The 13725-nt window shown below is 34.7% G+C and overlaps 1 protein-coding gene across 3 annotated transcripts in view; it reads right to left on the minus strand.

The window, feature by feature from the left end:
- The window catches only part of CTNNA3 (catenin alpha 3), a 1799646-nt gene that overhangs the window by 1305094 nt on the left and 480827 nt on the right, over positions 1-13725 (minus strand). For all 3 annotated transcript variants that reach the window (XM_053888526.1, XM_019444306.2, XM_053888525.1), the window contains one exon: positions 12311-12574. In XM_053888526.1, coding sequence (XP_053744501.1) covers positions 12311-12574 — 264 coding nt within the window. The remainder of the gene's footprint in view (positions 1-12310; positions 12575-13725) is intronic.

Raw genomic sequence — 13725 nt, forward strand, 5'->3', positions numbered from 1 at the left:
GACAAACTAGATTGGAAAGACTGTAATAGATGAAGAAGAGCACTGTATCATAATTAAGGGTTCTAGCCACCAAGATCTAACAATTGTAAATATTTATGCCCCCAACGTGAAAGCACAAATATATAAATCAATTAATCACAAACATAAACTCATTGATAATAATACCACATTAGTAAGGGACTTTAACACCCCCTTACAACAATGGACAGATCATCTAAGCAGAAAATCAACATGTAAACAATAGCTTTGAATGACACAGTGGACTGGATGGACTTAATAGATATATTCAGAACATTTCATCCTAAAGCAGGAGAATACATACTCTTCTGGAGTGCACATAAAACATTCTCTTGCATAGATCAAACACTGGCTCACAAATCAGCCCTTGACAAATTCAAAAAGATCAAGACCATACCATGCATATTTCCAGACCACAATACTATGAACCTTGAAATCAATCACAAGAAAAAAGTTAGAAAGACCACAAATACTTGGAGGTTAAAGAACATCCTAGTAAATAATGAATGAGTTAGCCAGGAAATTAAAGAGGAAATAGCAAAGTACAGGGAAGCCAATAAAAATGAAAACATGACAGTCCTAAACCTTTGGGACACAGTAAAGGCGGTCATAAGAAGGAAGTATATAGCAATCAAGGCCTTCCTAAAGAAGGAAAAAATGTCTCAAATATACAACCTATACTTATACCTAAAGGAGTTGGAAAAAAACACAGCAAATGAAGCCCCAAAACAGCAGAAGAAGGGAAATAATAAAAATTAGAGAAGAAATCAATGATCTAAAAAAAAAAAAAAACAGTAGAATAGATCAATGAAACTAGGAGCTGGCTCTTTTAAAGAATTAACAAAATTGATAAACCTATAGACAGATTTATCAAAAAGAAAAAGAAAAAAACCCAAATAGGTGAAATCATGAATGAAAGAGATCACAACCAAACCAAAGAAATACAAACAATAATAAGAGAATATTATGAGCAATTATATGTCAACAAATTGGGAAATTTGGAAGAAATGGATAAATTACAAGGAACACACAAACTACCAAAACTGAAACAGGAAGAAATAAAAAACTTGAACAGACCCATAACCAGTAAAGAAATTGAAACAGTAAAAATCTCCCAAAAAGTAAGGGTGTATGTATGGACAGAAAAAGCATTTGACAAATACAGAGCATCCTTTCTTGATAAAAACACTCAAGAAAGGAGGGATAAAAGGAACATACCTCAACATCATAAAGGCCATATACAAAAGACTCACAGATAATATCATCCTCAATGGGGAAAAACTGAGATCTTTCACCTAGGGTCAGGAACACAACAGGGAAGTCCACGCTCACCACTGATGATCAACATAGTACTGGAAGCCCTGGCCTCAAGAATCAGACAGCAAAAAGAAATGATATCCAAACTGGCAAGAAGTCCAACTTTCACTCTTCACAGACAACATGATACTCTACATGGAAAACCTGAAAGACTCCACAAAAAACTGCTCAAACTGATACATGAATTCAACAAAGTTTCAAGACATAAAATCAACATACAGAAATCAGTTCCATTTCTATACACCAATAATGAAGCAGCAGAGTCATCAAGGAATTAATCCCCATATCAAGCTCTGTGCTGAATGTGGAGCTTCCTAGAGATTCTCTCTCTCTTTCTCTCTCTTCCCCTTCCGCTTGTGCATTCTTTCTCTCGTAAATAAGTAAACATTTAATAAAAAAGAAACAAAACAAAAAAATGAAAAAAGAGAGAAAGGCAAACAAAGAAACAGACTCTTAACTACAAAAAAACAAACTGATGGTTACCAGAGGGGAGGTGGATGGGAGGATGGGTTAAATAGGTGATGGGACTTAAAAAGGGCACTTGCTGTTGATGAGCATTAGGTGTTGTATGGAAACTGTTCAATTGCTATATTGTACACCTGAAACTAATATTAAACTGTATGTTAATTATTTTAAAAATAAAACAAATCATTTGCAAGAAAAAAATGCAGGAAAAAACAAACATGTGGAGGCCAAACAGCAATGGTAGCTACTAAATAACCTATGGGTCAGTGAAAAAATAAAAGAGGAAATCAAAAAATACATGGAGACAAATGGAAAGTAAAACACAATGATCTAAAACCTTTGGCACACAACAAAAGCAGTTCTAACAGGGAATTTTAGTGATACAAGCTTACCCTAGAAACAAGCAAAATCTCAAATAAAAAAAACCTAACTTTACCTCTAAAGGAACTAAAAAAAGACTAACAGAGCCCAAAGCTAGCAAAAGAAAGGAAATAATAAAGATTAGAATGGAAATAAGTGGACTACGGACTACAAAAACAACAGAAAGGATCAATAAAACCAAGAGTTGTTTCTTTGAAAAATAAATAAACCTTTAGTCAAACTCAACAAGAAGAGGGAGGAATCAAATAAAATTATAAATGAAGGAGGAGAAATAACAACTGATGTTACATATCTACAAAGAATTATAAGAGAATATTATGAAAAATTAAATGCTAACATATTGGACCACATAGAAGAAATGAATACATTCCTTGAAACATACAATCTTCCAAAACAAAATACAGAAAATAGAAACTTGAACAGATCAATTAATAGTAATGAAATTGAATCAATAATCAAAAGACTCCTAACAAACAAATATTCAGGACCAGATGCCTTCATAAGTGAACTCCATCAAATATTTAAATAAGAATCAATACCTATTCTACTCAAACTATTCCAAAATAGAGAAGAGGAAGAAAAACTTTAAATTCATTCTACAAAACCAGCTTTATCTTGACACCAAAACCAAAGATACTACGAAAAAAGAAAACTACAAAAAAGATACTACAAAAAACAAAAAGACAGTACAAAAAAAAATCTTGATAAACATAGATGCAAAAATCCTCAACAAGATATTAATAAACTGGATTCAATAGCACATTAAAAAGATCATTTACCAGGACCACATGAGATTGATTCCAGGGATGCAAAGGTGGTTCAATATTCACAAATCAATCAATGTGATACATAATATTAACAAGAGGAAGGATAAAAACCATACGATCATTTCAATAGATACAGAAAAGGCATTTGACAAAATACAACACCCATTTATGATAAAAATTGTCAACACAGTGGGTTTAGAAGAAACATACCTCAACATAATAGAGACCATAAATGAAAAACCCACAACTAATATCACACTCAATGGGAAAAAAGTGAAAACTTCCTCTAAGATCAGGAAAAAGACAAGGATGACCACTCTCACCACTTGTATCCATTAAAGTACTGGCAGTCCTAACCACATAAATAAGAAAAAGGAAATAATAAAAGACATCCAAATTGGCAAGGAAGAAGTAAAACTGGTATTATTTCAGATAACATGATACTATATATAGAAAACTCTAAAGACTCCATCAATAAACTATGAATTTAGTAAAGTTACAGGGTAAAAAAGTAATGTACAGAAATCTGTTGCATTTCTACATACTAACAACAAAGCAGCAGAAAAAGAAATTAAGAAAACAATCCCACTTACAAATGCACCAAAAAGAATAAAATACCTAAGACTAAATTTAACCAAGGTGAAAAAGAGCTATACTCTGAAAACTAGATGACATTAATGAAAGAAATTGAAGATGACACAAAAAAATGAAAACATATTCCATGTTCATGGGTTGCAAGAATTAATATTTTTAAAATGTATCTGCTACCCAAGCAATCTACAGATTCAGTTCAATCCCTATCAAAACACCAATAGCATCTTTCACAGATCCAGAACAAATATTTGTAGAGAACCGCAAAAGACCTCAAATAACCAAAGCAATCTTGAGAAAGAACAAAGCTGGAGGTATCACAATCCCAAATGTCAAAAATATACTACAGAGCTACACTAATAAAAACAGTATGGTACCAGCACAAAAATAGACACATAGACTATGAGAATGATATAAAGATCCCAGAAATGAATCCTAATCTATATGGCCAATTAATGTGACAAAGGAGGCAAGAATGTACAATGAGGTAGAAACAATCCCTTCAATAAATGGCGCTGGCAAAACTGAAGAGCTACATGCAAAAGAATGACACTGGACCACTTTCTCATACCATACACAAACTCAAAATGTATTAAAGAATTAAATGGGATACTAAAACCATAAAACTTCTCAAAGAAAACATAAGCAGTAATCTCCTGGACATCACCCTTAACAACATATTTATGGATATGTCTCCTCAGGCAAGGGAAACAAAGGCAAATATCAACTATTGGGACTACACCAAAATAAAATGCTTTTTCACAGCAAAGTAAACCATCAACAAAACAAAAAGGCACCCTACTGGATGGCAGAACATATTTGCAAATGATATGTCTGATAAGGGGCTAACATCCAAAGTATATGAAAAACTTATACAACTCAACACCAAAAAAAATCCAATTAAAAACAGGCAGAGGACCTGAATAGACATTTTTCCAATGAAGACATAGGGATGACCAACTGAACACTTGAAAAGGTGCTCAACATCCCTAATTACCAGGGAAATGCAAATAAAAACCATAACGAGGTATTACCTCACACCAGTCACAATGGCTAGTATCACAAAGATAATAAACAACAAGTGTTGGGGTTCCTTGGTGGCTCAGTCAGTTAAGCATCCAACTCCTAATTTCGGCTTAGGTCATGATCTCACAGTTTGTGAGACCGAGTCCTGTGACCAGCCCTGTGCTGACAGCATGGAGCTAGCTTGGGATCCTGTCTCCTTCTCTCTCTGCCCCTTTCCCGCTCATGCTCTCTCTCTCTCTCTCAAAATAAATAAATAAACGTTAAAAAAAAAAAACTGTTGGCAAGAACACAGAGAAAAAAGAGTCCTCCATGCCCTGTTGGTAGAAAAATAAATTGATGCAACCATTGTGGAAAACAATATGGAGTTTCCTCAAAAATTAAAATTATAGCTACCATACAGCCCAGTAATTTCACTACTGGGTATTTACCCTCAAAAAAATAAAAACACTAATCCAAAAATATAAATGTACCCCTATATTTATTGCAGCATTATTTATAATAGCTAAGATATGGAAACAACCCAAGTGTCCATCAATAAATGAACAGATAAAGAAGGAGTGGTATATATCTACAATGAAATAGTACATAGCCATAAAAATGGATGAAATATTGCCATTTGCAACAACATAAATGGACTTAGAGGGTATTAAGCTAAGTGAAATGAGTCAAACAGGAAAGATAAATGCCACATGATTTCACTGTAATGTGGAATCTACAAAAGCAAACAAACAAGCAAAACAAAACAACCTATATTTTAAATACAGAGAACTAGTTGTTGCCAGAGGTGAGATGAGTGAGGGGATGAGCAAAATAGATGAAGAGGTCTAAGCGGTACAAACTTTTATTTATAAAACAATAAGTCATAGAGATAAAAAGTACAGCATAGGGAATATAGTCAATAATACTGTAGTAACATTGTATGGTGACAGTGACAACACTTATCATGATGAGCACTGAGTAATGTATAGAATCAATATGTTGTGCACCTGAAACCAATAGGATATTGTATGTCAAATGTACTTCAACAATTAAAAACAAAAGCTTTGCTCTTCAAGAGAAGCTGGGAAATGGAGGCTTCATCTCATTTATATGGTAATCTGCTTGAGGTGGAGTTTATGGTGAAAGTATATCTCAGCTTTTCCTACCTGTCTTGATGTGGGTATTTTCTCAATTGCTCAAAGTGCAGGAATCTCTCAACTAGTTTCTGGATTTCTCTCAGAGGTAACTGATACATGTGTAGTTGTTTATTCAGTGTGTTCACAGATAGAGGGAAAGTCAGGAGCCTTCTATTCTGCCATCTTGCTGAGAACAGAGCTCTCCCTTTTTAAAAAATATTCTTTTTGTTTTTGGTGTTCTTCGGCTTCACTACAGTATGTGTAAACGTGAATTTCTTTTTATACATGTTTCTTGAGAATTATTGGGATTCTTAGCTATGAAGGTTGGTATCTTTCATCAATCCTAGGAAATTCTTAGTATCATTTTTATACTTTCTCTCTTCTGGATCTTATATTAGAATATTTTAAAACTGTCACACATCCTCCATGTATCTTAACTGCTTTTTAAAAAGTATTTTTATTTTTGTGTCTCCATGGTACATTATAAAGAACTTCAAATATATCTTTCAGATCATTAATTCTCTATCCAATCTCCTGTCTTGCCTAACCATTGAATTTTCACGATTATGTTTCTCATTTTAGACAGTTCTGCCTGGCCAATTTTGACAGTCTTTTGTTCCCTCACCATACTCCTCATACTTTAGTAAATAAATGAGTGAATAATGTATATTAAGTATACTACTTTATATTCACTATCATAATTTCAATATCTGCAGTGTCTTAAGTTCTAATTCTGCAGTTTGCTTTCTGCAAAGTCTCATTCATGTGTCTTGCTTATTTGTGTATCTTGTGACAATTCACTTTCCTTAGACCTTTATGAAAATTTTTTGTGGACTATGTATAAAGTACACAGAGAACTTGAGTTTACTTCTGGCAAGTACGTGGAGGTATTGCCAAGACAGGACAATTTAAATTAAATTTTCAGCTTGGGTTTTAGAGGCTATACAGACAATATGAATTCTGACCCAAAATCCAGATAAGGACAGACTTACGGTTAAAAACTTTCCAAGGTATTTTATAGTATTTTTTCTGAGCTACCCAGAGTCAAAGTTAAGCCAGTCACGTCTTCCTACTATCTCCTACTGTATGAGCTCATGCTTTTCTTATTCATCTAAAAAGGTAGTGAAATTTAAGGATTCTCCGCTTCACTCAAGGGACTCATGTGACTTTCCAGATGGCAAGATAAAGGCTTTGTCTTTTGTCCTCAGTTCATGGTCTTTCAAAATCCAAGCTACAGGCCATAATGGAAAAGAAATCCTCAGTATCAGCACAGTGCTATCGCTGGTTTGCTAGTCTGGATGTCTGGCTTTTTGTATCTGGCGTGCCTCAATGAATTTCCCCAATTTACCTATCAGATTACCCATGTATTTAAAAATATTTTATCTATCACTTTTAGTTCTTTCAGTTTATATTTCTAGAAACTAAACTTAAAAAAAAATAAAATAAAATCATATCAAAGGGCTTCTAGACACCAGTGATGCCCATTTTTCTTTAGTTCCTAAATGCTAATCTGATTGCCAGAGGCTGTTTTCTCCCTCAGGTAAACACATTCTTCAAAATTAATTACTCTTGGTAAAAGGCAGCAGGCAAGTGCCTCTTGGCAGTGGCAGGGAACCTAAACTAAAGCTAGATAATAGCCTAAATAGCTACTAAAAGTAGATAACTTTTTCTCTTATCACAGAAAAAAAATCTAAGCAGCCTATGACTTAGATATATTTCTGGTAGTTACCCTCACTAAATCCATGTCCCAGTTAAAAATTAAGTACAGCAACATACTCCAAGTACATATGCTATCATTTGGAGAAAGAAGAGGAAAAAAAAGGAGTAAGGAAAACATGTTCTTCCCTGCAAATCACAAAATGACATACAGCATTCCTATATGCTTTCTTTCCTTCCTTCCCTCCTTTCTTCCTTCCTACTTTCAGTTCAGTGATATTCACTTAGCACTTACTATGTATAGGACATTGTTCTAGGTGTTGGGAATACAACAGTGAATAAAGAAATATATGAATGATGATATAGGAATGAATATATTAAAAATAAGAAAATAAATATGACAGTTGTTTGAAATTGCGAAAATACTACAAAACTCTTTTGTTATTATCATCTTTAACACAAGAAGTTCTGGATAATTCTTACAGCCGTGATTACAACCGCCACTTTTTCCCACTGCATAAGAGAAAATATGTCTTGGGGCACCTGAGTGGCTCAGTTGGTTAAGGGTCTGGCTCTTGATACCTGCTCAGGTCATGATCTCACGGTTTGTGAGTTCAAGCCCCACGTGGGACTATTTGCTAATAGCACAGATTATACTTGGAATTCTCTCTCCATCTCTCTCTGCCCTGACCCCACTTGTGCGCTTTCTCTCTCTCAAAAGAAATAAATAAGCTTAAAAATATATATTAAAAAGTTTTTTTACTTAATTTTTTTTTAATTTTTAAAAAGAGAAAATACGTCTTAATGGACTTGGAGTTGCAAAGCAATTTTCACTGGCAAAGTTTCTCATTTAAAAGTATTTTTAAAATTCTGTCAATCTATAATTTGACACTTTTCAACTCCTATTCAGTCACAAATGCAAAAAGAACGGTCTTATAATTCACATCAGGCTCTCCAATATATTAATCAGTTTAGCCTGTACAGTGTTCTAATTCAACTTCTATTTTCTCCTCTAGCAACAAATCTCAGGTTTAATATCTACAACCAGCCATGAACCAGAATGAAAGATTTAACAAAGCTTCAGCATCGTAGTTGTTGAATAAGCACTCTGATACATTTCCACACTATAAACATTTAATGAGACTTACTCCCAACAGAGTATTTACTACATCAGTTTATTTCATAGTATTACATTTGCAGAAGCAAGATAGAGCAAAGGTTATTTTGGATCTTTTACCAATACAGCTTCGTGTAAATGAAGAAAAATGCAACCATTTAATTTACAAAACCATTTTAGAAAGCTAAATGCTCAATAAATTCTGGTTCAGAGAGACTCTGCAGCTATTTGTAACAGACATATAATAGATATAGATATAGATATAGATATAGATATAGATATAGATATAGATATATGCAAACTCAGGCATTTTGTACTGGTTTGTACATCCCTAGCTGTAACTGGGACTGATTTCAAAGGTTGTTAAGACAGCATTAGGATTTCTGGGAAATATCTTTCTCCTGACTCATTCAGAAATGAGTCCACCACTCATCTTGAGAAAGGGAACACTCCATCACTATACCTATTCCCACTCCCATCAAAGTTACACCCCCCCCACACACACACACTTTCTCCTTCTAATTATTGCCATATATTATCTGTAGCAGCCACTTTCACACTTTGAACTAAATAGAAAAAGGAGAAGTCACAAAAGAAAGAACAATTTGGAAATATTCCATCTTCTTCTATAATCCTAAGAATATAGAATAAGTATCCAGGATAAACTGGGTATCTTATCCCCTGACATAATTCTGTTTTTAGTTCTGTGAAAAATATGATATATAGTCCTATCAGTCCACTTTAGGTCACCATACCAGCTACGCTCCAAATACAGAGTAGTTCTATTTAAATTACTCAGGCACAAAGTCCTTTTCACTAAAAAAGTATTCCATCTTTTGGACTTGGTTACATTTATAATTTCTCTGATGGTTCGTACAGATTAAGAATCTTAGCATAAATTAAGTATGTTAAGTTGTATCTGTGAGAATTCAATACAGCACGGAACTTAAATACCTTCTGGAATCAGAAAGACTAGATCACATTCTAGACACTACCACTCACTAGCCTTCTGATTTGAGCGAGTTATATAACTTCCTTAAGTCTCAGTTTTATTTTCTGTAAAACAAAAATTAAGGATTTATCTTATAGTGACACTGTAATAATTAAGTAATACATTTATGTTAACTGTTTAGCTATGAAATAATGTTACATATTAATGTATGGGGGACCTAACATTCTGCAGCATCACTGGTATAAAATTAGTAAGAAAGACAATCTTTCCCTTGAAAACAAGGAGTTTTCAATCTTACTATGAAGAGAACACATGCATCTAATAGACAAGTTTATTAACAATTAGATGGAAAACAATTAGATGATGGGTACTGTTAAAGAGTCACCACTAATTTCTATTTTACTTAGTTTCTAGAATTTTCACATAGATGCTAATTATTATGAACTTAATAATAAATTTTTGCATGGATGCCAATAATGAGGAATTTAATAATGTCAGATTAGAAATGAAGACATCTGTTTAAAGACAAGTAACTAAAGGAAAAGAATAAAGGTTACTCTAAATTTAAATAAATTATATTTTCATAAGTTTGTCATGAAAGAAATAATGTTAAGAACAATAATAGGAATTATATGTATTTAGTTTATATTTTAAATTACCAGTAAGACTTTAGTAATTTTAATTGCATTGATTTCATTGTGGAAAATTTTGCCTTCAAATAGTCATCTCCACTAATGATAATGAGAGCTAATATTTAGTGAGCACTTATTATGTACCTGTCACTCCTCTAAGCATTTTACATGTATTGTTGATTCACTGATTCTGACAAAACTACGATGTAGGCCCTATTGTTAATCCACTTTAGAGATGAGAAAACTGAGAATTAAGTAACTTTCCAAAGTTCATGGAACGCTTAGGTGGCTCAGTCAGTTAAGCATCCGACTTTGGCTCAGGTCATGACCTCACATATTGTGGGTAGGAGCTCCGAGTCCGGCTCTGTGCTGACAGCTCAGAGCCTGGATCCTGCTTCTGACTCTGTCTCCCTCTCTCTCTGCCCCTCCCCCATTTTCAGTCTGCCTCTCTCTCCCTCTCTCTCTCTCTCTCTCAAAAATAACTAAACATTTAAAAAAAAATTTTTTTTAAGTATCTTTCCTAAGGTCACATGGGCAACAAGTCCACAGCTGAGAGAGAGGCCCTGGCATTTGGGTTCTAAAACTGTTATTTTTAGGCACTACACTATGTTGCTTCTCATCAAGCAACTGTGTCTGACTTGCATAGTTAATGATCTTTGACATCACACTCGAATGTCTGATAAATATCTCAAGCTAAACCTGTTGAAAACTGAGTTTCTGATCTTCCTCTCAAAACTGGCTTCACCCAGTGTTCCTCATCATGGTTGATGAAAACTTCATCTATCAAGCTGCTAAAGAAGAAAAAAAAAAAAACAAAAAAAAACAAAACAAAGACACAAAACCTTAAGATTATTTGTGGTAGACAGAAAGGTGTACTGTTCACATCTCTCTTCTGTGTGGGACTTATTGCTGAGTTGTGGGCTGTTGGGAGTAAGGCCAGCAGATGGCCCCCAGCTGTCAGTTCCCACAGGGTCTGCCTGCTCCCTCTTCCCTGTGCCTGGACGTCATACCCTTCCCAAGGCAGAGTGACCTGCACCTATCACCTGATGGAGGCAAAAAAAAAAAAAAAAAAGCCTGGCTATGTCTGCCTGAGAAGGTACACTAAAGGGTAACCCTTCCTCTCGAGCTCTCTACTGATTGGTCTACACTTTGTGGGTCTGGCCCACAGGTAGAATTCTTCCTCTGCTCAATTTGCTCCCTCCCTCTTCCCTTCACACATGTTAATTCCTAAAAACACCTGTATCCCAAACTCTGTTCAGTGTGTGCATTGAGAAGATCCAGCCTGAAAGATCAGCCATAGCTCCTCCCTTTCTCTCACATCCCACACTAGTTCTGTCAAATCTAGTTGGCTTCATTTACAAAATTTAGCTTTAATAATCACTGAGGCCACCTTGGTCCAAACTAAACTGTGAGGTGGAGTGAGTTGGTGTACGTAAACATAAGGATGGAACCCGTATTTCTATAATAGTTTTCTGCCTGGTTTTTCAGCTTCTTCTTTGGTTCCCCCCTCAGTCTATGTTCTTCAGGTAGCCAGTGTAGTCCTTCTTAGATTCCAGTGTCATACCTCTGCTTAAAACCTTACAATGGCTCCCATTTAACTTGAAGTAAAAGCCAGAACCCCCAACAACCCACACAGTTCTCTATAACCTGGTCCCATTGGATCTTCTCAGTTCAGCTCTGACTCATCCCCTTACTTTCCACTTAGGCACCCTGATGTCTGTGCTGTCCTTAAACAATGGGGATATGCTTTTAAACCTTAGTTTTAGGTATCCATCTGCCGAATTATCTAATCTCCTTCAAGCCTTCAAGTCATCTCACTTTCTCAATGTAACATTCTATTTACTTATCCACAATGTTCATTGTTTTTGTTTTTTGCCTATATTTATCTGTTAAAACATAAGCTTCATGAGGGGAGTGCTCTATTATATCCCAAGCACAAAGAAAGTGCCAGTAATAAGTATTTGTGGAATGAGTAAATCCTACATTTCATAAATTGATCCATGTAAACTAAAATCATCATTTCAATATAATCAACAATCTCACTTTAAATTCATTGACTTCCTTGGAAGAAATATAAAGGAATCAGAAGTCTACAGATAGAATATTTTCCTGCCAATCAATTCATTGGAAGATCCAAGGCAATGATAGAGACTGATTAAGTAACTGGATTTTTATTTACTCATAGTCTAAACTCCAACACAGGTCTGAAAACCCATCTGTTTATTTTCATATTGGGGTACATCAAATCACATTTTACCTTTCTCTCCACTTACCTCAAGCTCATCAAGGGCACTTCCCAGGGTGGCTGCCTTAGATTCCGGTGGGGCAATCGTATTCTGGATGCCTTGTGAAGCATTTGAAATTACATTGAGGGCATTGTGAATTTCTTCACAAACTGTGTCCTTGCTGGCTTTAAGGGAAGCAACATCAGAATGTTCCAAACAAGCTGAACAAATTGAATGCAAGAGCGGGGAGTTCTCCTTCAGTGAGGCCCGGGCCCCTGCGATTTCATCCCTCTGATTTGGAGATTTTAAGTCCTAAAGAAACACATACGAAGTTTCTTTACAATGGGTTATAAAAGAAAGATTTATATAAAAATGTTCCATTTATCTGTCAATATAAATGAAAAGATAATAGATGCTAAGAAGTCAGGTATAAGTTAAAATCCACAGCATCAATTATTTCTACACTCCTTCAGATTCTGTTAAAAATTCTACAGTAGGAAAACTGAGCCAATTAACAAATAAAGGTCACAAATGGTGCAGATGTATAATAACTAAGCAGATCTTACATTTGTCAGTCATATCTTGCTTATAAGTCAGAAAAATACTCTGGCATTCACATTATTAAGTGCATTATAAGAGAGCCTGAATTACAAGGATGTTGATTACCTATTTCCATAGATGCTTATGATTGCATTTAACCTTTTCATTAAAACTAAACTGATTCAGTTAAGAATATTAAATTGAACCTCCTACCATTCAGCTATTTTTCATTCTTTTTCAGAAATACTTATAAATAATTTAATCCTTGATCTTTTTTCTTTGACATTTATTCAAAAAATAGTTACTGAGCACTTAGTATATGCTAGCCCTTGTGCTAGATGTCAAGTGTACAGAGGTGAATAGTCCTACAAGGATCTTGTTCTCCTGAAGCTTATGTTTATGTTTGAGGGGGTGGGAGACAATCAACAAACAATAAACAAGGTAAACAATTTCGCAAGACAATTTCAGGCAATGATAAATGCGATGAAGAAAATACAAAAGTGAAATGTCATAGAGACTTCTTTAGCTTGAGTGGTCAGAGAAGATATTTCTGAAAATGACATTTGAAGTAAATATAAATGAAAAGCATTCCAAACAGTGGGAAGACAGGGAAAAGAAAGTCCAATATAAGTGATAGCTGATCAAAACTAGTCAAAATACCATGAAAAAACCTGGCAAACACTACATTAGCCAAGTGATAAAGGTTAACATCATCAGTAATATCACATGAGTATCATGTACCCCTTGACATACTGTGACAAGAACAGCACTTCACCTCACTGGTATTCTCTCCCAAAGTCCACAACTCCAGCCTAATCATGAGAAAAACAATAAAGAAAACCAGATTGGGGAACGTCCTATATGGTACCTGAGCAATATTCCTCAAGACTGTTAAGGTCATGAAAAAGGATGGTACTGATAAA

Source organism: Panthera pardus, unplaced genomic scaffold (genome assembly GCF_024362965.1).
Source record: "Panthera pardus isolate Hobbes unplaced genomic scaffold, ASM2436296v1 HiC_scaffold_22, whole genome shotgun sequence".
In the NCBI taxonomy this organism is placed as follows: Eukaryota; Metazoa; Chordata; class Mammalia; order Carnivora; family Felidae; genus Panthera; species Panthera pardus.